We start from the raw sequence: 26430 nt of genomic DNA on the forward strand, positions 1-26430 counted from the left end.
GGATTTAGATATTAATGGCTATAGTTTGAGTTATTTTGAGAGGAAAATAAATTAACTCTATTGTATAAGCTGCACACAGACTACTTTTCATTGTGTCAAAGTGTCATTTTGTCAGTGTTGTCCCATGAAAAGATATACTTGATTATCTGCAGAAATGCGAAGGGTGTACTCACTTTTGTGATACACTGTATATATATTGTTTTAATATAGTTTCTGTAGGATGACAAACTTGACAAACATTTTTCTAATTCATTAATATTGAAATGACGTTAAACTTGAGGCGGAATCGTACAAGAGTAGTAACGTGGTGCGTCACTCTATAGGATGCACTGCAGGGAAAATAAACATTTACAGTGAGGCAAATAAGTATTTAGTCAACCACTAATTGTGCAAGTTCTCCCACTTGAAAATATTAGAGAGGCCTGTAATTGTCAACATGTGTAAACCTCAACCATGAGAGACAGAATGTGGGAAAAAAAAAAAAAAATCACACTGTTTGATTTTTAGAGAATTTATTTGCAAATCATGGTGGAAAATAAGTATTTGGTCTATACCAAAAGTTCATCTCAATACTTTGTAATGTACCCTTTGTTGGCAATAACGGAAGCCAAACGTTTTCTGTAACTCTTCACAAGCTTTTCACACACTGTTGCTGGTATGTTGGCCCATTCCTCCATGCAGATCTCCTCTAGAGCAGTGATGTTTTGGGGCTGTCGTTGGGCAACACAGACTTTCAACTCCCTCTTCACCCCGTGGCGTCAAAATGATAACAAGAATGGGGAGCAAAAATCCCAGAACCACACGGCGGATATTTGGTATTGACCAAATACTTATTTTCCACCATGATTTGCAAATAAATTCTTTAAAAATCAAACAATGTGATTTTCTGGGGGGTTTTCCCCAGTCTGTCTCTCATGGTTGAGGTTTAAGCATGTTGACAATTACAGGCCTCTCTAATATTTTCAAGTGGGAGAACTTACACAATTAGTGGTTGACTAAATACTTATTTGCCCCACTGTATTTATGAAGGCTCATTATGTATTTGTGGGCATTTTAATAGTAGAGTAATATAGTTAATGTAAATACATACAGCATGTGCTGCTTTCATTAACCCCTTTCACACATACCTGAACTTTGGTTGATTCCCAGGATTTAAACGGGTAGCCCTTACAGTATGTGTGAAAGCAATTTCACGGGTCGACTGACACGGAGATGACACGAAAATTTATCAGGTCGCGTCCTAGTATAATGTCCGGGACTTACCCGGGACGCTGCATGTGTGAAAATAGCTTAGTTTAATTCCTGGGTCACAGCGAGAAGGCTCATGACGTAAATATCACGGTGGGTCGATCGACATTTCCTCTTTCTTTGCAGTAAAATGAAAAGGGGTGAACAAACATCGCAATTATCAAAATGGCAAACTAAAAACAACAAAATTAAACTGGAAACAACGAAATTAAACTGCTACTGGATCATAAAGCTGAGGAAAGGACAGTCGCCCTCTTTGGAAATGTGTGGTTTATTTTGTTGCCGATGCCCACCAAAAATGACTTAATTTCCGGGTTATAAAGTCCCGCCAGCTGCCATTGCCGCAGAGAGCGTCGAGTCGCCAACACAAGACATGTCTGAAAGTGTCCAACCCGGGTTTTTCCCAGGACATCTATCCCATGTCTGAAACCCAGGATACAGGTAAATCCTGCGTCACCTTACACAGGAATTTACAAGTATGTAAGCCTGAAAGGGTCTATTTTAAGGCTTATATAAGGCTTCAGATATATATTCAGTGGGGAGAACAAGTATTTGATACACAGTCAATGGGTTTTCCCATTGGCAGTGTATCAAATACTTGTTCTCCCCACTGAATATATATGTATATATATATATATTTTTTTTTTAAATGTATTATTATTTTTTTTTTTGCCAATATGGCTTTTTTAACATTTTGGGTTCCCGACCCCTGATATAAGTGGTCATTTGATGAGGAAGTCCAAGTAATATGTGAAAACTTGAGTGCAAACTCAGGAAAGGCAACTGAAATCATTGATAGGAGATAACATCAAATTTTCACTTTTTAAAATAGATGTGCTGTACAATCTAAAAAATAATACCGCATATTAGAATTGCAGGGCACATGCAGAGCGAGAACCATTCAGACTCACAATCACAACGCTACTGAGTGGGAATTGATCCCACACTGCCTGCACTAAAGTCAGGTGAATGTACCACAACACTATTAGTGATCCTTGAAGAGAAAAACAAAAATCCTACCAGTATTAATTCAACAATCAGACACGATTTTCGAGTGTCATGATTATACGGGACAAAGCGCGTTCTTGTAAGCTCAATACGGAATGCGTAATAATGTTGCTCAATACAGGATGATTTAGTTTTTCAAGGGAATACTTTATTACTACATGCATTTATGATTAGAAATATTTACACCATGTTTTCTATGAGTCAGATACAAATTCATTTTTAAGATATTACTTACTGTACTGTTGAATCTTCGCTCATTAATTTGATACTGTATATTCAAATGAAATACTCATCATCATATTTTTTTATATAATAGATTTTATATTGAGATCATGTTATTATCATGTTATTTTTATCCACCATGCATACTCATAAGTTAATGTAACATTTACATGGTGTTTGAACTATTTTTTCAGTTACAGTAGGTCTACTCTGAAGTCTGCTGGTCTAAATGAGTCTTTCAGGTACAGTAGCTGTCTGTTACTTTGACTTAAGTTCCTAGCAACTTGCAGTAGATGAGACAGATGAGTCCCCGCCCACCAACACGCACCCAGGAAAGTGCAAAACACAATAGAACGGAATAATGCGACACATTCATACTCATCTGTAAAACTCATCTAAAGTCACAAAGGGTGTCTTTTTCAAACATCTTGGTTGGTAAAAAAAAAACAAAAAAACATGAACATAATGACATAATGAATATATCCACTGCAATTGTTTGTGAAGTGAACCCAACAAATGAGTAAATCAGGTAAGAGAAGCATTAGGTTTTAGAGTAGCCAAGTCTATTTTACTAACCTTAACTCTATTGGCTTAAACCTTATAAGGAATACAAATGACTTACTGAGGAGCAGCATGAAAGGTCAGTAGGTCATAAGCTTGACACAATTATCGAAAACAAAGGACTAAACTACAAAAAAAAAAAAAAAATCTCTTAAAATATTTTAGATCTGTCTTTATGTGCCTGAAAATACAGTAAATCTTTGCTCTGCTTTGTCTCATTCATCTTGCTTTCGGAATCTTTATGTACATTATTGTAATAATTATTTTTTAATCTGAACAATGTGGACAGAATACTTTATTTTGTGCTTAACATTCAAACAACTGAAAATAACTTATGCTAAGAGTTTGGAAAAAGAGCACAAATTCCTAATTGTCTATTGATTAAATTACGAGCATGTAGATGTATATTATGTAGGAGAGCAACTCAATGAACGTAATAACTGCTTGTTATACATGAACAGTAAATTGAGAAGCTATGACAAAATAATGCAGACACAAATTTAGTAAACAGATTTTCAGTAGAAAAGGCCAATGAGATGTCAGTGAAGTAGTTCCATCCCCTTTGCTGTGATTGGATTCAAGTCGATTATTGTATGATGCTGTCTCGATGGACTGCTGTTCACTTGCTGAAACGACGACAAAATGCAGACGGCGCTTCATCTGCTGCTTCTGCTCATCCCATATGGAGGCAAGTCTATGCGTTGTAAATTTATAAACATGGTTAAGCTGTGTTTTACTATTGTTAACATATTTTTTGTTTTTGACTGTTCTGTTCTGTTCAGGATATGCGGTTGGTCCCTACTTCTCAACAGAGACCAAAGCAGTCGGACAAAGTGTATCTCTAAGCTGTCCCTATAGCAAAGACAATATTCGCACGACTCTTTTTTGGATGCGACTTGTTTCTGGAACTTTTCCAGAATTTTTAGCTCATAGTGAAGCCTTTAAGGAAACCTACAATGGGACATCAAGCAAAGGACATCACATCATTGCTAAACAAGAAGCAGAAATGTTTGTTCTGCAAATTCGTCAAGTGCAAAAAAGTGACATGGCAGTCTACTACTGTTTCAAATGGACAACATATGTTCAGGATGTGACATTTTTGAAGGGAATATTTTTGCAGGTCAAAGGTAAATATGACAATTTCTAACAAATATTTAACATTCAATAAATTTAATACTAAAAAATTCAGAACTTCTACTTACTTACATACCTTTTTTTTTTTTAATAAATATATAATTTGTCCTGTTCAAAGGATGTGACAGGAGCGCTTTGCTTAAGCTTGATTTCCCTCGGAATAAATGAATTGAGCACCCTTTCATCACGCAGCATTAAACGACCTCAAGTGTAATTTGTGTTTCAGACTTTCCAGAAGCAGAACCCTCTGTCCTTACAGTCACTCAAGACATGAGGACTGATGGGAGCCAATCAGGACTGTTTGTGACCTCAAAGTGCTCGGTCTTCCCTCATTCTGAGAATCAAACTTGTTTTGATGGGCACAAAATGTACTGGTTCCGAACTGAAAAAAATGGCCCACATCCCAGCTTCATTTACACTCGAGAAGAATGTGAAAAGAATACAGGTGGCTCAATGCGGAAATGTGTTCAATCGTTCACGAAGAACATCAGCTCCTCCGATGCTGGAAATTACTTGTGTGCAGTGGCCACATGTGGGGAGATTTTTATGAAACACACACAAAAAAACTTCACTGAAGGTCCTGTAAATATTTTGGAAAAAGTCCAAATAACTTGAATTGCTGTAAAACTTTGGTACTCCTATCATCAAATTCAGATGTCTGCAGCTGCGAGTTACTAACCTCTATTAACATCATCTTGGGAGCTGCTTTGGCCTTAAGCTTCATTCTGTTAGTCTTCCTCATATGCAACCTCAAGACCAAACAATGTTTTTGTTTCAAGGGTAAGGGACACAATATCAGTCATAACTCAATCTTATGCCAGTGCTTCTAAAACTGCATTTTCTTTCTTCAATGTTCAGCTTGTCCACAAACATGGAATAAAAGATCCAATCGTGTACAGAAGGTGAGTCCAAAAGTTCTCCAGGTGTTTACTTCCTTTCCACCTTCTTGTCTTAAAACACGTGACTTGTTTCCCAGAGAGAGGAAGATTCTTTGGTTTACTCGGCCCCAACCATTGTTGCCAGGAAAAGCGGCAAATCGAAGAAGACCGAGGAGGAATTCAGCACATATACTGATGTCAGACTTCGGGAATCCTAACGTGACAAAATTTATCTGTCGGCTTCTACAGTGAAAGAATCGTATCTGGAAAATGTTTGATTGGGATCTAAAAAGAAAACTTAATTCACATCAAAATTACCACCAACATTGTTTCAGTTGTTTTTATTTCCCACATGGTGATGATGATGATTATAACTGCAAAAAAATAAATAAATTAAAAAACGAATAGATGAAATAAATTTTATTTTGTCATGATTTCACGAATGTTGTTAAAATCAAACAGTCACTTGGACAGGAAGAACTCTACGGATGTCACACACATTTTGTTTTCTTTTTCAAATTGCAACCGCAACAAGGCTTCAACTTTCCAAGCAGCGTTTGTGGGAGTAGTCTGGAGATCCAAATGTGTCAAAAGAAGTAGAGTTTCCGTACAGTATGTCTAAAGTCTGTTTGTGTGAGTAAGTTTTTTTTTTTTTTTTTTTAGATTTGTGTTCCTTTCAGTCCAGCTCCTTGCAAATTGCAGTAGGTATAAAACACAGGCCGCCACCCACACAAGTTGTATGCAAAACACAATGGCGAGGAATAACGCCACACATTCAAACTTATCTGTGTAAACTCGGCAAAAGTCATGAATGTCTTGTTGATGCAGAACAACCGTAACAACTAAATTATCTCAGAAGTCTACAGAAACAATTTGTAATATGACATACTGTATGGAGCTTGGACAATCTCATAATAAACACACACACACATATACTGTACATACACATCTGACACGAAACAAACATTTTTGATGCACGCACAAATCTGACACGAAACACAGACATTTTTGTATTTACAACCAAATCTGAGATGAAATTCACATTAATCAAATGTGTGTATCATTTGTCTTTCAGGCATTTATAATGTGCTTTTAAGTGAAAAACCGCACTCACAAGTGTGTGAATCTTTTTTAGAGTCATTTCACGCAGCCGAGAAACACACATGCATTTTTTTAAACAGTCGGATCGGATGTCTCCTTCTTTTACAGCCAATCACATGGGCTGCTGTGTTGGGAGATGTCACGACTGGATAGTTTTGTTAATAACAGCGTAAGAGTATAACAGTGTTTATAATGGTTTTTTTTTTTTTTTAGTAGTGAGTAATCTAATTAATTACTTTTCCCATCTTTGCAACACCTTTAGTCAGGAAATGAAGGGTGCGTTACAACAATTTGGTTGAATAAAGAGGAAGTTGTCTGATTTTATCACAGCTGCCTGGGGGAAGGGGGTGGTGATGCTGTTGCAAACACGATGATGATTGGCTAGGCGGCTCATAGCAATTGTGTTCGCATTAGCATATCTATATATTTATTTTAATTACATACAGTTCGTGGCGTCCAGGTGGGTAAAATTAATAGAAAATCATGTACTGTTTTGCTACTGAGTGTGCATTATCATCACCAAATTGGCATTGTCCTTGTAGATGCTACAATGATATATATAAATATATATGGCGGAAAACACTCAGGTGACTTGAAGTTCCGCTCTGAGACCCCCAATTTGGCCAACTTTCAAAATTGTCCAGTATGCGTGTGTGATACATCATTGGAAAGCTTAATATCTCAATTTTCTGGGGGAAGAACATTTTTGAACAGGAGAGCATTTAAAAAAAAAAAAATTAAACAGCGAAACCCTAACTGGAGGTGAGAGCACGCGAGAGCATAATTCAAGATGCCATGACTTTAACTAGATATTATCGCGTACTTACCTTGTTTCGATCCAAAAACTCCATGTAGCATGTATCACTGAGTGTCAAGACACAGCTGTGAATGGCCACAGCTGGATTTTTGGGGGATTTTATGGGTGAAACATGGTAATATAACAAGGGTTGCGATGCAGAAATTGCAGACATCAAGGAGTGGTCGAGATTTTCTTTTTCTTATATTAACCATTTTAAACGTTTTTATTCAGTTTTTCTTTGTTTGGATCGATTATTTATCATCTAATAAATCTGAGAAAATGTGACAGAAACAAAAAAAAAAATCATATTAAGTGATAGTTATGAGGTTATGATACCCGTGACTTTTTACAGACACCATTTTTTTCTTTGTGACGTATTTGTTTAAAGCGGAAATGTGAAATAAGGTTGGCCAACCATGCATTTGAATGATATCAATGGCTAAACAATTATAAGCATACAGTTGTGGTCAAAAGTTTACATACACTTGTGAAGAACATAATGTCATGGCTCTCTTGAGTTTCCAGTTATTTCTACAACTCTGATTTTTCTCCGATAGAGTGATTGGAACAGATACTTCTTTATCACAAAAAACATTCATGAAGTTTGGTTCTTTTATGACTTTATTATGGGTTAACAGAAAAAGTGATCAAATCTGCTGTGTCAAAAATATACATACATGGATCCAAAAAAGCGAATCATTGACTTGAACAAGTTAGGAAAGTCACTTGGAGCCATTTCAAAGCAGCTGCAGGTCCCAAGAGCAACAGTGCAAACAATTGTTTGTGAGTATAAAGTGCATGGCACTGTTTTGTCACCGCCACGATCAGGAAGAAAACGCAAACTATCACCTGCTGCGGAGAGAAAATTGGTCAGGAGGGTGAAGATTCAACCGAGAATCACCAAAAAGCAGATCTGCCAAGAATTAGAAGCTGCTGGAACACAGGTGTCAGTGTCCACAGTCAAGCCTGTTTTGCATCTCCATGGACTGAGAGGCTGCCGTGCAAGAAGGAAGCCCTTGCTCCAAAAGCAGCACCTTAAGGCTCGACTGAAGTTTGTTGCTGATCACGTGGACAAAGATAAGACCTTCTGGAGGAAAGTTCTGCGGTCAGACGAAACAAAAATCGAGCTGTTTGGCCACAATGCCCAGCAATATGTTTGGAGGAGAAAAGGTGAGGCCTTTAACCCCAAGTACACCATGCCTACCATCAAGCACAGTGGTGGTAGTATTTTGCTGTGGGGCTGTTTTGCTGCCAATGGAACTGGTGCTTTACAGAGAGTAAATGGGATAATGAAGAAGGAGGATTACCTTCAAAATCTTCAAGATAACCTAACGTCATCAGCCCGAAGATTGGGTCTTGGGCGCAGTTGGGTGTTCCAACAGGACAATTACCCCAAACACAAATCAAAAGTGGTAATGGAATGGCTAAATCAGGCTAGAATTAAGGTTTTCGAATGGCTTTCCCAAAGTCCTGACTTAAACCCCATTGAGAACTTGTGGACAATGCTGAAGAAACAAGTCCATGTCAGAAAGCCATCAAATTTAACTGAACTGCACCAATTCTGTCAAGAGTAGTGGTCAAAGATTCAACCAGAAGCTTGCTAGAAGCTCGTGGATGGCTAACAAAAGCGCCTAGTTGTGAAAATGGCCAAGGGACATGGTACCAAATATTAGCGCTGCTGTATGTATATTTTTGACCCAGCAGATTTGATCACTTTTTTCTGTTCACCCATAATAAAGTCATAAAAGAACCAAACTTCATGAATGTTTTTTGTGACAAAGAAGTATCTGTTCCAATCACTCTATCAGAGAAAAATCAGAGTTGTAGAAATAACTGGAAACTCAAGAGAGCGATGACATTATGTTCTTCACAAGTGTATGTAAACTTTTGACCACAACTGTATTTTCATTATTTTTTTTTAACGCAACCCTTCCAGATTCTTTGTTTAACCCATTGCAACGCCCGTGACAACGAAAATGCTTTTCTTCGGCAATCTTCGGAAATTACGTCACACTGGGAAGTGTGAGAGAAGTCCGCCATAGATCAGTATTGTTTGTTGCATTGATTCTCGATAAGATTCCACGGCGGTGTGTGGCGATGTTTTGTTCTCAGTCAAACGAAAAGTTGTATGAGTGGCCAAAGGATAGCAGGGCACGTAAATGGACATCTTTCGTTCGCACGAAGCGAATAAATTTCACGCCATCATCGAGTAGTGTTCTCTGCTGCAAACACTTTGAAGATGCCTGCTTCCATAACCGGTCTGCTTATGATCAAGGATTTGCCAAAAAGTAAGTGTGATTTTAGGATAGATGACTGATGACTTTGTCAAAGCAAAGCTGCCAACTGTTGTGGAATGAACAGTATAAGCAAGGGACGTTAGCCGAAAGTTAACTCGTGGCAATCCCCGATCATAGTTGTTGTTGCGTTCGCTAGTTTAAGCGTGTTTAAATTGTGCGTCGTCTCCGATCTTGTCCGAAAGGGTTAATCCACTGTCAATCGGGAAAGGGGTGTGGATGTGCATATAAGCGGGTCAGCGTCGCGGTAATTCACGGTCACGTTGCCGTAAGAGACACACACCGCCGGTGAGTTTGTGCACATTTATTTGTATTTGTATAATGTATTTCCACCTTCATGCTTGAAGCATTGCATTGCATTTGTACGGTTCGGCGTTTCTTTCACGGTGATCGCATGATAGCCTTCTAGTTTGTGTTTTACGTACGAGAGCCGCTGACAGGTGACAACAACAAGCATGTTGGTTTTAATGTCTGGCAGCGAATCAGCGAGCGCGCAGGTCACGCAGTGAATCATGGAAAATGTTGTCTCAGGACAACACTGAAGTGGTGCTTTGTAATCTGTTCGCTTGTGTGAAAAAACTACATTTCCTCACGCCATTAGACGCCACTTGACGCTGTGTTCCTACTGTTAGCTCCATGTGTTAATAAAGAAACAAAGTTGTCAGCACGTCGTGTGTGCGATACATTTGTAAACAAAATGCTCATAACAAGACACTATGCAGGATTCGTTTAAGAGACGCTGGAGTAGCAGGAGGCAAGGAGGAGATCAGCGAGAAGCAAAACCCAACGTTTTTATATTATTATTTTATATGCACGAGAGCTGCCGGATCTGCCAAAATGAACATGAAGTCTGATTATTATTTTTTTTAACAATGTCATCAGATAGACAAAAACATAAAATTATGCGCAAATGCCTGCACCTTCAAATCATGAATATAATAACAGCCTATATCTTACCAATCTTGTAATCTCGATGGGTCTTGTATCCATTCCATGTCAGGCAGTCTAGCACATTGTTTGCATCCTGATTCGTGTCTGGCTAATACATGTTAGGTCCAACATAAAATTCCAACCTCCTCTTCTTCCTCCAACTCTTCAAAAACTTGGATCTCCTCCTTTGCGCTCGATCTATCGCTTATATCGCTGTTTGAATCATTGTTTGAAGGGCTTTGTATGGCGGCCGAATGTATGGAGCTGCCATCGCTGTTCCCGGTGTGACGTATCACTTCTGGGTTCGTCCCCTTTCAGGCTCAAACTTCGGAAATGCGATTATTTTGTCAAATATACAACATATAAATTATTTTTTCATGCTTTATTTGCTGGACAATGTTTAATTACTTTAATTGTGACCCTATTTGGCATGTTATGAAATAACTTTACACTTCTGCTTTAAAAGTTTAAAATATGCGAGTGAATAATTTTTGAAAGTCTTTTTTTTTTCCTAAACGAACTATTAGACATCAATTAATGATTCCATGCTAAAAATGAAAGACATTTTGAATAATAAATATAAGTAATTACCTTCGTTATTTATTTATTTATTTATTTTAACCAAAAATAGTCACTCGGTCTAAACTTTTCTTGAATGGCATATCCATGAACCTTTAATCAAAACAGCTAGCGCAAAGATAGAAGAGGCAGGCAATTCAGAGCCTCACCTGTGTACTAAAATAATATCTATATATATTAGGGGGTGTGACAATACACACAAGTCACGGTTCAGTACGTACCTCGGTAGAGGGGGTCATGGTTCGGTTCGGGTTCAGTACAACAACAACAACAACAAAAAGCCTTTTTTTTCCCTGACAGCATTTGAAAGGTAAAAGTTTGTATACCATTGCACTGTTATGTCGGTGAAATTTTAAAATTCAATCAGTTAGTATAAATATGTTTTATGTCAAAGATGTTTAATGTACTAACGTGTAAAACATGAAAAGTAACGTTAGTTACTTTGCTGAGTAATTAATTACTCTTATAAGGAGGTAACTAATTTCCTAACTCAATTACTTTTTGGGAGAATTTATAACAGTAACTAATTACTTTTTAAAGTTAGATTAACAAAACTGCTACTGTGCGCCCTCATCAGGAGAAATCGCATCTCCTCTCCGCTGCCGCAGCCTATTCTAGTATAGCCCATAGTATGGCGCGAGAACTGGCATAGTACGGATCTAGAACAGGCTGCCAGAGATGCTGCCGGAGCCTGTTCTAGCTCCATAGTATGGCGCTAGAACAGGCTCACGCTGCTAGACGTGTCAGATGTGTGTCTGCATCGAAAATGTGTGTCTGTGTTTCTTATCAGATATGTATGTACATTGAAAATGTGTGTGTTAATTATGAGAGTGTTCTAGCTCAATATGAACACGGCAACAACAACAAATTCATTCATTAGGCAAGAGAAATATAAGTTATGATTTTTACTGATCTAACCCCCATAGTGAGTACAAATGATGTATCGAATAGAGGCATGTCAGGTCAGCAGGTCAAAATTTGATGCAATTATTAAAAGCAAACAGATTTGCAACTTTAAAAAAAATTTTAAAAAGTCAAACTATTTTCAATCTTTCAATTCTGACACTGAAACACTAGCAAAACTATTTAGTGCTTACTATTTAAAGAACTAAAAATAAAAACTGCCTGTTATGCAGTAAAGATTCAATTGAGATGATATGAGAAAAATAATGAAGACTTGGAATGTTTTGGTGGACACATTTTCACTTCAAACTGCAAATGCTATCTCAGTGAAGTTGTTCCCGCCCCCTTGCTGTGATTGGGCTTATGGCAATCAACGTATGATTCTGTCTAGATGGACTGTTGTTCACTTGCTGAAACAACGACAAAATGCGGACAAGACTTCATCTGCTACTCATGCTCATCCAATATGGAGGCAAGTCCATGCTTACCGTAGTGTTTATATAATAATCAATTTTTGTGCTGTACATCACTCTTGTTAACATCTCTGTCCTGTGTTTGTTTCTGTTAAGGATGCGCAAGTGGTACCGACTTCACAACAGAGATCCATGTCGTTGGTGAAAATGTCTTACTGAGGTGTCCCCGCAACGATCTATTGGGCTCGGCTACTTTATTTTGGATTCGACTTGCTTCTGGAGCCTACCCTGAATTTTTAGCTCAAAGCAGAGCCTCTGATTTAGCGCAACCATCAAGCACTGAACATCGCATTGTCACCAAACATGAGGCAGGAATGTTTGTTCTGCAAATTAGTGACGTGCAGAAAAGTGATGTGGCACTCTACTACTGTTTCAGCTGGACACCTTGGATTCATGATGTAATATTTTTGAAAGGAATATTTCTGCAGGTCAGAGGTAAGTATGACGAGAATATACAGTATTTGGCTTCAAGAAACAAGTCATTTTAATATGCAATATATATTTTTTCTCATTGACAATTTGACCATCTAAGCAACTATTTAACTTTTGTTCACCAAGGCATATACTGTATCTTACATCGTAAAAAACATACCGTATGGTACCCCAAAAAATGTACCAATAATATCTATATACACACTATAGAGTTCAAAAGAACATAGGCTTTTCTGAAATTGAGTAAAAAAAAAAATTAATTTTTCTTTTTAAATTGTATGTAATATCTCTGGTTTTGAGTTAAAGTTTATCACTTTAGTTGTAACTTTTTTCAATAAAAATGGGGCGGGAGATATTGTTTCTGGTTAGCAGTTAAGTTTTTTTTTGTTTTGTTTGTGTACTTTTTCATGTGCAATTTTTAAAAAATCATCAGTTAAATTCATGACAAAACTACTTTTGAAATAAAATTTTCTTTAAAAATAGATTTCCAAATAATCATGTTCCTATGGAATTACACCGAAATTGTATATATTATGGTTCATGAAGAAAAAAAGGAGAGGACCCTCTTGAACTAGCACCCAATTTCGTTTAACTTTTAATTTTGATTAATCAAAGCACATACCTAATGTCTTGAAAATGTGTGGAAATTCAATGTTAATTATGCTGCAGTAAAATGTGTTTGCCAATTTCTGAAATTTACAATAATTAATACCTCGGATTTTAACTGTTGATTTATCTCATTCATGAGCTGTAACGCATTCATTATCCCTAAAGAAAACTTTTGTGTACACACGGTTCTGTCAGACATTTATTTTGTAGAAACAGCCCATTCAAACGCCTTGTTTAACAGTTTCTTAGTGACAAGTAGCCCTGAGCACTTCTACAGCAAGGAGCGCAAACATCCAACGACACTAGCAACAAGATTTGAAAATTTTCATTATTCTTTTTTGGGTTTAGCAATAATCATTGAATTTGTTTTTCAGACTCATCTGAAGCAGAATTCTCCATTTATGAGGTTACTCAAGACGTGTGGTCTCATGGGGCTCCACCAGGACCAACCGTGACCTTACAGTGCTCGTTCCTTTCCCATTATGAGGATAAATCTTGCACAGATAAACACCAGGTTTACTGGTTCAAAACTGGAACTAACGATGTAAAACCCAGCTTCATTTCTGCTCGTGAAGAATGTAGAGAAGTTAGAAATGACAAAAGGCAGAAATGCACCTTCTCAAAGAACGTCAGCTCTTCCGATGCCGGAACTCACTTCTGTGCAGTGGCAACATGTGGGGAGATTTATATTGGAAATGCAACAACAATCATCGTTAACGGTAAATAGTTTACCAACAGTATTGCCGTGTGTGTTTTAAGTAGTGCAAATTTCTTGAATTTCTGTTTACATTTGCTGTTTTGTTTTAATCATCATGATCCAGATGAAAGCAGTTGTGATTTGCAAAGGTTTCTTACCATTGTCCTGGGTTCTACCTTGGCCTTAAGCTTCGTCCTATCTGCTTTCTTCATATACAAGATCAAGACAAAAAGATGTTATCACTGCAAAGGTAATTAATCATAATTATCGTGTAAAACAGAAAAGCTGTCTCACGGCATTTTGACAGAAGTAGAGACGCGCCTGCTATTACGCTGCCCAGTGCATCATAAAGGCTGATTTATACCTGACGCATTGAACGTTCTGCATGGACACAAGATGAACAGAGTTCATCCGGCATGCATTTTTCAGAATGTATACTTTGTGCTGCTCCGCGCAACCGTGCGACATGCTCCCGTGGTGAAACCGATATTCTCCCATACAACATGGTGCAGCTAAAAAATTGTCTACGGCATACGGATAACTTCATACTGTAACAGAAATGGAGAATTCATTTTTCTGCAACTTGGGGAAGCTTGCGTCTCTCATCAAATAGAAACAACTGAAGAGACTAAAAGAGGAGGAACCACTTTGCTGTTTGATGGCATTGTCATCCCATTGGTCTTTATTGGCCAAATCATACAAATGTTTGCTCTTAGGAACTTCTTCAATTAATCATTCATCCGCCAAGTTTTCCCCCACACAAGCTGATAAATCCTCTCCGCCACCTCAACTTGCCTCCACTAATAGCAGCTCATACGCCGGTGCATCTTCACACAGATACGTCTCCACACGGAGACGTATCTGTGTGAAGATGACGGAAAGGCGTGGTCGCTGAGATGACGTCATTTTTTCGCGTAAAGCCATTCGGACTATGCGGATGCATCAGATATAAACCAGTCTTAATTCCTAACCCGAAAATAATCAAACAACTACTCACTAAAATTGCTCTTTGCATTGCCTTTTTTCAACTTGTCCACAAACCCATGATGAAGCATCTGGTAATGTTCAGCAGGTCAGTCAGAAAATTCTCTACATTCTCGCTACCCTTTAATCTTTTTGTCGTGACACAAGTGACTTGATTTCCAGAGAGACGAGGACTCTTTGGTCTATTCGGCGCCGACCGTCGTCTCCAGGAAAAGGGTTCAATTGGATCGGGCCGATGGAGACTTCAGCACATATACAGACGTCTGTCTTCGGAAATCTTAGAGGCTAAATTAATTCATACAAGCCTTTTCTGTAAATCCTAAATTTATTCTGATTACAAAGTATTTAGGAAGACCAAGAAACCATTTTTTGGGGAATTTGATTTTAACAATACTAGGTGTACAAAAAGTATAATATACGAGATGTAAGATTGTAAATGCCATTATAACGATGTATACTTGTGAAAAACTGCATTAAGGACTAATGCACCACATTTATTTCATATTTATATCATATTTCAGTAATTGATGACGATTTTTAATGCAGAGATAATGTGATCATGTTGCAATGTTGTTTTAAGTCAGGTATTACTTGTGCTTTGCACAAAAATCAATTAGAAATACATTAGAAATACATTGCATTTGTGTTTAGTTTCAACATGTGATGTTCGTGCTTATTTCCTGAAAATAAATAAGTCTTGAAATGTATATGTTGTGGAACCTATCCTATTCAACATATTGTTCTAAATGGGAAGACCAGACCTGACAATGGCAAATACACACTTAGATCTCAATTAAGCATTTATCATGTTCTACAAAACCGCAACAGAAGACTCCGGGAAAACATGAATCAAAACATACTAAAAGAGTGTAGGGAACTAAATGCAAACAAACTGACCGGGACAACTTGTGGCTGCCCCAAGTGGCTGCATGGAGGCGATTGGGTGACGCAAGGGCTGACGAGAAAAAGCAGACTTGCCATAATTTCATATCAGTACGGAGTGATGCAGGTAGATAAGGACAATCTGTCACAGTGCTGTCTTCCCTCGTTCTGAATATCAAACACGCGCGGATTTGCACCAAATTGACTGCTTCTGAGTTTAACCAAATTACACACATCATCCCAGCTTCATTTACACCCGTGAAGAATGTGAAAAGTTTACAGATGGCTCAATGGAAATTAAGTGAATGAAGTTTATCTGTGGTCCTAGGCCAGATATACAGTGCCTTGCAAAAGTATTCGGCCCCTTTGAATCTTGCAACCTTTCGCCACATTTCAGGCTTCAAACATAAAGATATGAAATTTAATTTTTTTGTCAAGAATCAACAACAAGTGGGACTCAATCGTGAAGTGGAACAACATTTATTGGATAATTTAAACTTTTTTAACAAATAAAAAACTGAAAAGTGGGGCGTGCAATATTATTCGGCCCCTTTACTTTCAGTGCAGCAAACTCACTCCAGAAATTCAGTGAGGCTCTCTGAATGATCCAATGTTGTCCTAAATGACGGATGATGATAAATAGAATCCACCTGTGTGCAATCAAGTCTCCGTATAAATGCACCTGCTCTGTGATAGTCTCAGGGTTCTGTTTAAAGTACAGAGAGCATTATGAAAACCAAGGAACACACCAGGCAGGTCCGAGATACTGTTGTGGAGAAGTTTAAAGATTTTAGGTTTTAAGATTTCCCAAGCTTTAAACATCTCAAGGAGCACTGTGCAAGCCATCATATTGAAATGGAAGGAGCATCAGACCACTGCAAATCTACCAAGACCCGGCCGTCCTTCCAAACTTTCTTCTCAAACAAGGAGAAAACTGATCAGGATGCAGCCAAGAGGCCCATGATCAATCTGGATGAACTGCAGAGATCTACAGCTGAGGTGGGTGAGTATGTCCATAGGACAACAATCAGTCGTACACTGCACAAATCTGGCCTTTATGGAAGAGTGGCAAGAAGAAAGCCATTTCTCAAAGATATCCATAAAAAGTCTCGTTTAAAGTTTGCCACAAGCCACCTGGGAGACACACCAAACATGTGGAAGAAGGTGCTCTGGTCAGATGAAACCAAAATTGAACTTTTTGCCCACAATGCAAAACGATATGTTTGGCGTAAAAGCAACACAGCTCATCACCCTGAACACACCATCCCCACTGTCAAACATGGTGGTGGCAGCATCATGGTTTGGGCCTGCTTTTCTTCAGCAGGGACAGGGAAGATGGTTAAAATTGACGGGAAGATGGTTGCAGCCAAATACAGGAACATTCTGGAAGAAAACCTGTTGGTATCTGCACAAGACCTGAGACTGGGACGGAGATTTATCTTCCAACAGGACAATGATCCAAAACATAAAGCCAAATCTACAATGGAATGGTTAAAAAATAAACGTATCCAGGTGTTAGAATGGCCAAGTCAAAGTCCAGACCTGAATCCAATCGAGAATCTGTGGAAAGAGCTGAAGACTGCTGTTCACAAACACTCTCCATCCAACCTCACTGAGCTCGAGCTGTTTTGCAAGGAAGAATGGGCAAGAATGTCAGTCTCTCGATGTGCAAAACTGATAGAAACATACCCCAAGCGACTTGCAGCTGTAATTGGAGCAAAAGGTGGCGCTACAAAGTATTAACGCAAGGGGGCCGAATAATATTGCACACCCCACTTTTCAGTTTTTTATTTGTTAAAAAAGTTTAAATTATCCAATAATTTTTTTTCCACTTCACGATTGTGTCCCACTTGTTGTTAATTCTTGACAAAAAATTAAAATTTTGTATCTTTATGTTTGAAGCCTGAAATGTGGCGAAAGGTTGCAACCTCCGGGAAGTTGGCCCCCCATCAGACGCAAATACGAAACTTTTTGCAGCACAAACGAGCACAATCAAAGCACAAACGATTGACATAATTTTTATATAAATTTGCGTCTGATGGGGGGCCAACTTCACGGAGGTAAGGTACCTAGGTTCAAGGGGGCCGAATACTTTTGCAAGGCACTGTATATAGGCATCCTGAAAATAGTAGAAATATTGTCATTAATACTAATCACATGATATAAAGCTCAGTAGAGAGCATTACAAAATGTATGGTGAAAAATTAAAGGAAAAATAAAAAGCCATAGCAGTACAAAAAAATTACAGACGAAAAAAAAAAAAAAAAACGCATACAAGATGATCACAGGAGGCTGTTGAAAGCTCAGTGCTAATGGTTATCACTGTAATACAGAGCCCGTAATGGGAAGTGGAGACAAAAAGGAGAAAAAGAAGTGCCCCGTTTTTTTGTCGAGGCAAAAATATGAAATAAATAAAAGGTGCCACGGAAAATAATTGACACGGAAGCAAAATAATAATAATAATAATAATAACATCGAAACAAAAAAACGAAAACAATTAAATAAAAAATTGTGCGTTAATTGTGCTTCCAGGTCACTTTGGGCACCGTAGCTTGTCCACTCCTTAATACTAATTAAGCAGCAGTTTTGCACGTCAAAGAGAGTCACGCAGGAGGACTTCGAATGGTTTTTGCAGTCAAAGAGAACCCTCCATACATTCAAGACAGATGTGCTAATATTTGTTCCATCACAAATATGGCTGCTATTGTTTACCTGGCAATTGCTCAAAGGGATATTAACATACGTTATTTTCTTCAATTAAAGTTTCGTTCTTCCTAGATTTAAAAAAATAAATAAAAAATTGCTTCTGTGTCATTTTTTTCCCCGAGGCACCTGTTGTTCTTTTTTGTTTGTTTGTTTGAGTTGCTTATTTTTTGCTTTGCAAAAAAAAAAAAAAAAACATCAATGTCCGTTATGAAGCACTTTATTTCTTCCTCCATGTCCCCTTACAGGCTGCATGCTGCAAGAAATTAAGGCAATAAATAAAGACATTAGTTTGTCATGATTTCAAAAGTGCTGGATATATTTGTTTTAGTCAGTGCTGCTTCAGATAAAGCGGTCACTTGGACAGGCAGAATTACTGTTACACCTTTTTTTTCTCTTTCAAACTTCAACCACAACAAGGTCTCAACTTTCCATGCTGCATATGTGGCAGTAGGTGTGAAGTCTGCTCATGCAAGTTAGTTTTTCATGTAGTTGTGTGTTACTTTGACTTCTCCTCCTTTCAACTGACAGTAGATGAGACACACAAGTAGGGATGGGAATCGAGAACTGGTTCCGTGTGCTTCAATTCCATGCAATCGTTTAGCGTTTTATCAAACGATTCTCTTACAGATTCCAAACAGCACTATTTACGTCACAAAACGTATGAATGTTACACACATTTGATTCAGCAAAAAAGACTACATGATTACTCAGAAAGACACCACCCTCCAAGTATAATTTTCACAGGTACGTCATTATTCATGAGACTACCTAAATAAATGGTGATTTTTTCCCAAAAAGTCTATTAATGGGTCTATCGTATTCCTCGTCGAATACTCTATAATAGAAATATAACATATATGCAGCTAAAGTAATCCTAAGCAATTTTATTAGCAATTTTAATAATCCTGTTAGAAAGGTTCCTTGGGTTTGCGTTCGTTCCCATAGCAACCAGTCAGTTACTTCCTGTTATTGTCCTACGTCACACCAGACCCGGCTGCAGAAAGAAATTACATTTTTGGGGTGGGGGGGCACTTCTTCAACGTAAATTTAGCTTGAACAGTGGCGTTTTGTTATATTTTCTGATGATGGTGTCAGTCAGTGAAACTGCAGGAGGTGGCAGCGCTATCCCTTCATGTTGACTTTTGGCCGCGTCTTTGTCATGGTTTGAGAAATGGTTTGAGAAAAAAAAACACCGATGTCCATACCAATTTGAATTAGCAAAGGAGGAGTCGCTCAGTCGCCCTCTCTGTAACCAAAGCAATCCCTATCCAATCGCAGTTCCCAATGGCCGGATACTCGGCCCGCCCCCCTTATCTGTGATTGGCTAGAAATTGACTTCATTCGCTGCTCAGATTGGTTGAACTGAATGACGACAGATCAAGATAGGATGAATAGAGCAGTGTTTTTCTACCTTTTCTGAGTCACGGGACGTTTTTGCATTGGAAAAAATCTCGCGGCACACCACACCAAAATGTTCCAAAATTACTTTCTGTACAGTATATTTAATTATACAAGAATTTCTCAGTATTTATACTTACTCAGTGTGAAACTTGAGCCTGTTAAGATGAACACAAAGCCAAAAAACTGGCAGGACTCTTCTTCAACAGCTCTGTCTCTGTTTTTATTTTAATTTTTTTTAGCAGTTAGGCTTGAAAAACTCAGAATTATCACACAAGGGGACTTGAGCAATGTCTTTTAGCACATCAGGGCTGGTCATCTCGCTGACAATGGCTTTGCAGGCAGGTAGTATTAACGTCTCTGCCACAGTTTGGGACTTTTTGGATTTAGCAACAAAGTAACTGGCTTTCAGGGATTTCTTATTTACCTTTGTAGTTTTTCTAAAAAAAAGTTGCCCCTTTCTCTGCGTTTTCACGAAGGCGAACAAAATAGTCTACCGACTTGTTCTGAAGCGACGGGCGTTCATTTGGAGATGACTTTTGTGCTTGTATGGCGCCATTTCGCTATAGCTGCTCGTGTCGCGCTCAAGAACTGCTCGGACTTCTAGCCATCACCCACCTTGCTGTCCTCGATAATGTGTTGAAATAAAACACAGAGGGAGGATTGACGGTCGTCACGTATGGATAAAATGGAAAGGACACTTTTGTGTATATCGACACTTGACAAGTGAAATGATGAACAGTAGACGTGCTGGGGTCCACATTGTTGCGGAGAGCACGGTGGCTGATGGCTAGAAGGCAGTTGACAGATGGCAGTTCTTGAACGCACCACAAGCAATGCCTGGCTCATCTGCACACAACCGAGAACTTTTTTCCTACTCCTTCCTTCCTACTGCAACTTTGCCCGATGATGTTAAAGAAAAAGCGACATTGGATAATTTCTCGCGGCACACCTCACGATCTCTCACGGCGGCGGCATAATCGGTTGAAAAACACTGGGTTCGTCCTCTCCGTGTGTGTGTTTTTGTGGAAGGTAAAAAAAAAAAAAATACACAGTACAGTCTTATCGAGCTAGGGCGGGCATAGCAGTCTCTCAGGGCGGGCCCGGCCCCCTATTGCCCGCCCATGCCGCCGGGTCTGCGTCACATGCGCTGCGTATTCTGGGACCGAGAATAGGCATAAGGTGCGCATTTTGAGCATAGTGCGGCCACCTGTTAAGATGTGTGCGAGGAAGTGTTAATCGGTTTGCATCCATGAACGAATGTAAGTATTTCCAATTCATGTCATAAAGTTCTTATGATAAGTTAGAGCCGTTATCAGCGCGACCGTTTCATGTTTTTACTGTTACGTTGGCTTGTTGCTTCCGCTCATCCTCGCTGCGTTGAGGAGAGCGTTGTCTACATTATATTCGCATTGCACATTTGAGTTAAGAGGGAATGTGTTAGTTTAGCATCTTAAGATGATGTTGTACATCCATATGAATGTAAAGTGCTTAGTTTTCGTCACTTTTATGGCCTAGATGACGGGTTCCGGGTTGTGCGTGCGCACTCGCGCCCCCCACCTTTGTGTTAATTGTACTGTGCGAGTCATGTATGTGTGTTATTGACTGCTTTACAGTCAATTTGCATTGTTTATTGCAACCGCAAAAATATTTCCTTTCAGAACCACACATGCAGTCACACATTCCAGTCTTCTTCCACACACATACAAATACATCAAAAACTTTCCACGCATGCTCTCATCTGCTCATTGAGTGATTCTCATATCAAGTGCCATTGCCTGTATAGAGTTGTGCCTGTTGCCAAGTTGTTTTAAAAGTGCCAAAGACCAACTCCACTCTCCGCTCCTTGTGCTGTAACCTACACCCCGAGGCGAATGAACCATAGAACATATTGAACCCTGAACCTCATGCAGTCCATAAATCCAAATTAGAATCGATAAGAGAATCGACAAAGAATCGAATTTTTAAGTAATATCGATAATGGCATCGGAATCGTAAAAATCATATCAATTCCCATCCCTACACACAAGACTCTGCCCAACAACGCACACGAAGGAAAGTGCAAAAACAACGAAACGGAATAAAGCTATTCATTAAAACCCATCTGTGAAGGTAATGTTATGAACGACATGAATGAACTCAGAAGTCTCCAGAAACAGTTTGTCACAAGAGAACACCACAGAGCAATCAATTGATTTATCAGGCAAGAGAAGTATAAAGTTTTAAATAAGCCTAGTATTTTTACTGACTTAAACCCAATAGGTCAGGGGTGAATTGTACAACCCGTTGGCCAGAATCGGCCCGCCAGGCGGTCCAATCTGGCCTGAGGGTTGTTATACGTGACAGGCACGTTGTAGCTCATACAAACTGTACATACAAAATAACAAGCTTTTGACATCGGCACCATAAAACCATAGATTTATGAGATTGAGTGCACTTGGCTCACTTTCGTGTCCGCAGTTACATTCGTTCACTGGCCCCCTTCCAGTCAAAATGGATTGGACGTTTATCACTGTCAATAGCAGCCAGTGAGTTCACAAGGAAAAAAATGACCCAAAACCAACAGGAAGTCACACCAAATCAATAGGAAGTAACCTGGAAATGCCCCAAAAATCAACAGAAAATGCTCTAAAATTTACAGGAAGCGACATATAAGTATCTTAAAATTACATGGATGAGACGCAAAATGAACTCATTGCCTGCTATTGACAACGACAGACGTCCAATTTACTTGCACTGGAAGCACTGACAGTGAATGCTCATTCTCCAGTGTCATTGACCTTGCTCAACGTTGTCAATGGCAGCCAGTGAGTTAACTTATTAGGCCAAAAACAAACTAGTCCTGCCCACATTAGAAAAATAAGACCCGCAAACCAAAATAAGTTTGACATCCCTGCTATAGATGATGGGAGCATGAAAGGTCAGCAGGCCACACGCATCATGCAGTTATTGGAAGTAAGGGATTTGCAACAACAACAAAAAAAGTATTTTAAGTATTTTCAACCAGTCAATTCCTATACCTTTGAACACGTTTATTATATTTCTCGTATATAACACACTAGGGAAAATATTTAGTGCTTAATATTTCATCAACGAAAAATAATGCAAACACTAGAAAGTTTTGGTGGACAGATTTCAACTAGAAATAGCCAATTGGAGGCTAGTGAAGTAGTTCCTCCCCTTTGCTTTGATTGGACGCAAGTCAATCAATGTATGGTGTTGTCTAGATGGACTGCTGTTCACTTGCTGAAACGATGACAAAATGCAAACGCCGCTTCATCTGCTGCTCCTGCTCATCCCTTGTGGAGGCAAGTCCATGCTTGGTGAACAAATAATGGACATTACTCTCCTTAACATTTTTTGTGTGTGTTCAGGATGCTCAAGTGGTCCCAACTTCAAAATCGAGAGCAAAGTCGTTGGTGAACAGGTCTTTCTGAACTGTGCCTGGGACAATCTCAATTCCAAGGATGTTTTTTGGATGCGACTTGCTTCTGGAGCTTTCCCTGAATTTTTAACACCAAGCAGTACAAATCTCATCGAAATCAAACGAGGGGAAAGTCAGTGCCTTCTGCATATTACCAAAGTCCAGAAAAGTGACATGGCAGTTTACTACTGTCTCCACTGGAAACCTTTGATTAATCCTTTGATATTTTTGCAAGGAGTATTTCTTCAGGTCAGAGGTAATTATGACTATGGATAATTTTGCTTTGAAAAAGAACCCACTTACTTTCAGTATTCTAATATTGTGTATTATAGTATATGTAGAGTGTATAATATTATATTTCTGCACATTTAACTTGTCTAATTATCCAGCATTTCTCAATTTATAATGACCATAGAAATATATTTTAGATTTAAAATCTCACAGTGCACTACCCAACACAAATGTGCAAAATACATGAGGAGTTTAAAAACCGGGAGTTGAATAAAATGAGGTTTTTGCATTATTTAGTTCTGTTGTCTGTTAGTTTTTTTTTTTTTTTTTAAGCGCATTCAAAGATTAAACATTGGGGGGGTTTAACATATTGCACAAGTCCTTCCAAAAGGAAACTTCATGACAAAACCTTTAAGAAAAAAAAAAGTGTTTTCCGCCATATAGTTTTTGTCAGTTTCTGAAATTTACAGCACTAAGTAAACAAAATTTCAAGAAGCAATACCTCGGGTTTTAATATTTGGTAGCATTCATTAGCTCGCTGTTGACGCTCTTTTTGTAATCCTCAAATAAAAGTCATGTGTCTTCACGGTTCTGTCAGACATGCATTTTGTAGAAACGGTCCTTTCGAACACTTTGTTGAACAGTTTTAGCAACCAAGTAAATCTTCGGTGACGACAAGTCCTGAGCACTTCCACTGCAGCAACTAGCAATAACAACCATATTGGCAACAAGATTCGTAAAAGCTACAGCCTGTAAACCTTAAAGCTTAATTGTTGTTTCAGAATCCCATGAAGAAAAATCCTCTGTTTATTCTGTCACTCAAGACATGCGGTCTGAAGTGGGTCGACCAGGACCGAACGTTACCTTACAGTGCTTGGTCTTCTCCCGATCTGGAGATGAAACCTGCACAGATAAACACAAAGTTTACTGGGTCAGAGCTGGAACAAAAGATGCAAAACCCAGATTCGTCTCAGCTCATGAAGAATGCGGAAAAGTTGGAAATGGCAAGATGCAGAATTGTGTTTACACAAATAACCTCCCCTCCTCCGATGCTGGAACTTACATATGTGCAGTGGAAACTTGTGGGGAGATTTTCATGGGAAATGCAACAACAATCATCAGTGAAGGTAAATAGCTCATGAATTCTTGGAAAGGTTGCTCTTTTGGTTTAATCATCAAAAGGCAGATAGTGTGCAAATAAAGTGATAATGTGACAACGCTGCAAATTAACGACAAAGCTATTTTGTGGGGAAGTTATGTTGCAAGAATAATTGTCCACTCGGAAAACAGACCAGTTAATGTAAATAAAATCAAAATCATCATGATCAACAAATATGGAAGTAGTGTTGTTCCAATTCAATTTTTTCACACCCAATACCCAGCTTTGTAGTGTGGGCCGATTCCAACACTATACGAATAACACCGTGATTCTTATTGGCCTATAGTTCCTCTGTGTTAATTATGCCTGTTGGAATTGAAATTTCAAAGATCACATATACTGTAGCTTGGCGCTTTTTTTGTTTTTCCAATATTAGTATTGGTATGATACAACACGAAATGCAAGATTAACTTGTAAAGCGACGCATTGATAGCTGGGATAGGCTTCAGGACCTTCATTTGTTAGTCAGCATCAACACAATCAGATCAAGTTCATTTCACAATACATCTTTCAGCATTTAGCTCGATCATTCATTGGTTTCCTCTCCTTACATTTCTTTAGAAACAGCAAGAGAGGGGTTACCAGCTCTTGTGGTTTTGTCTGCTATGTTGACCCTATGTCTGCTAATCATCGCCTTTCTGATAAGTATCATTTTGGGAAAAAACTCAGGTAATGTTAGCTGGAATGTAATACCACCACTTTCATATCACTCCAATTTACTCTGATTTTATCTGTTTCCAGCTTCAGTGTCAGTTCAAAGCAAGGACTTTGCCGATTTTCCAGGACATCTGTAATTTAATGTTTGTGTTCTATTATGGAGTTTTGTTGGCTCAATTGTTAGACGCTGTCAATCCGATCACTTTTTTCGTGCAGACGGAAGACTCTCATCTTAACTCGACTGTGATCTTCACAATAGTGGAAAGCAAAACAAAGGCAGCAGAAAGACTGAGGGTTTGCTCACGACCTACATAAGACACGCAAATGTACTGAAAGTGGGATGACCAGCAGGCTAACCCCCAAATTTCATATACTCCGTGTCCGCTCGGCATCGCTCCCTTCCGAACGAGGAAATAAATTTGGTTTCTATTTTAATCTAACGAGGTGGTCCACATTATGCGCTCAACTCCAATCTGGATCCGGAGTGAGTCCTCTCCGGTCCTTCAGACTAAAAATACGGATTAGGTCTATTTTCTGGTCCGTCAACCTACAGCCTGATCAAGTCCTCCCGTTTAGCACGCACCAAACAGGAAATAAAACGTGCTCTCCTCCGTTTTGTGCATCCGTCCGTGGAGGTATGAGCCAGATGAGTGGGCATTGGGCAATGCAGCTCTCAACTGATCGAAGCTGAGCTGTGGCAGACACTGTGGGATTTTGGGTTAACGCTGGTAAGCAACAGGATATTGGTCTCATTTACTATTTTTTTGTCGCAGAAAAATAACTGTTCTCTACAGTAGTTGGAGCAGAAAGAAACATGTTTGCTGGTGAAATGATTGTTTGAAAAACCATTAAGACTTTTTTAAGCTGCAATCATTGTATTTGTTTTGCTTTGCTAATAAAAAGGTTTCATAACAGAGTGCATTTGAGTGAAACAGAATGTCATTTTTTTGCCACAAAAATTTAATTTTTGAGATATTATTTTAGTCTATATATTTTCAACATATATTACTATTATTTTAGTCAATTCATTTATACTTGTAAAATAGAAATGAAAATTGCACATACGTTCAGTCTCATCATTATAATCCTCCCAAAAACGTTTCTCATTAGTTTTTTCATCT

The 26430-nt window shown here is 38.6% G+C and overlaps 2 protein-coding genes across 2 annotated transcripts; both read left to right on the plus strand.

Annotated features, from left to right (window-relative positions):
* Positions 1 to 12080: 12080 nt before the first annotated feature.
* On the plus strand, positions 12081 to 15559 carry LOC130923804 (uncharacterized). The gene is made up of 5 exons (XM_057849808.1): positions 12081 to 12565; positions 13546 to 13890; positions 13993 to 14118; positions 14921 to 14940; positions 15015 to 15559. Exons 1-5 carry the CDS (start codon positions 12445 to 12447, stop codon positions 15132 to 15134), a joined length of 732 nt encoding a protein of 243 aa, XP_057705791.1. The 5' UTR covers positions 12081 to 12444; the 3' UTR covers positions 15135 to 15559.
* A 7541-nt stretch (positions 15560 to 23100) lies between these two features.
* LOC130923732 (uncharacterized) lies at positions 23101 to 26216 on the plus strand. The gene is made up of 6 exons (XM_057849658.1): positions 23101 to 23161; positions 23213 to 23518; positions 24276 to 24620; positions 25214 to 25321; positions 25394 to 25452; positions 25526 to 26216. Exons 1-5 carry the CDS (start codon positions 23101 to 23103, stop codon positions 25444 to 25446), a joined length of 873 nt encoding a protein of 290 aa, XP_057705641.1. The 3' UTR covers positions 25447 to 25452; positions 25526 to 26216.
* The last annotated feature ends 214 nt before the right edge of the window (positions 26217 to 26430 follow it).

This window comes from Corythoichthys intestinalis, chromosome 11 (assembly GCF_030265065.1).
Source record: "Corythoichthys intestinalis isolate RoL2023-P3 chromosome 11, ASM3026506v1, whole genome shotgun sequence".
NCBI classification, from domain to species: Eukaryota; Metazoa; Chordata; class Actinopteri; order Syngnathiformes; family Syngnathidae; genus Corythoichthys; species Corythoichthys intestinalis.

Excerpts from the sequence above, each read along its gene's own strand:
- LOC130923804 (XM_057849808.1), top strand. The coding sequence starts at position 12,445 with ATGTTTGTTCTGCAAATTAGTGACGTGCAGAAAAGTGATGTGGCACTC. Across the intron at positions 12,566-13,545 it reads AATATTTCTGCAGGTCAGAG|ACTCATCTGAAGCAGAATTC; the intron begins GTAAGTATGACG and ends TTTGTTTTTCAG. Across the intron at positions 14,941-15,014 it reads CATCTGGTAATGTTCAGCAG|AGAGACGAGGACTCTTTGGT; the intron begins GTCAGTCAGAAA and ends CTTGATTTCCAG.
- LOC130923732 (XM_057849658.1), top strand. The coding sequence starts at position 23,101 with ATGCAAACGCCGCTTCATCTGCTGCTCCTGCTCATCCCTTGTGGAGGC. Across the intron at positions 24,621-25,213 it reads AACAACAATCATCAGTGAAG|AAACAGCAAGAGAGGGGTTA; the intron begins GTAAATAGCTCA and ends ACATTTCTTTAG. Across the intron at positions 25,322-25,393 it reads CATTTTGGGAAAAAACTCAG|CTTCAGTGTCAGTTCAAAGC; the intron begins GTAATGTTAGCT and ends ATCTGTTTCCAG.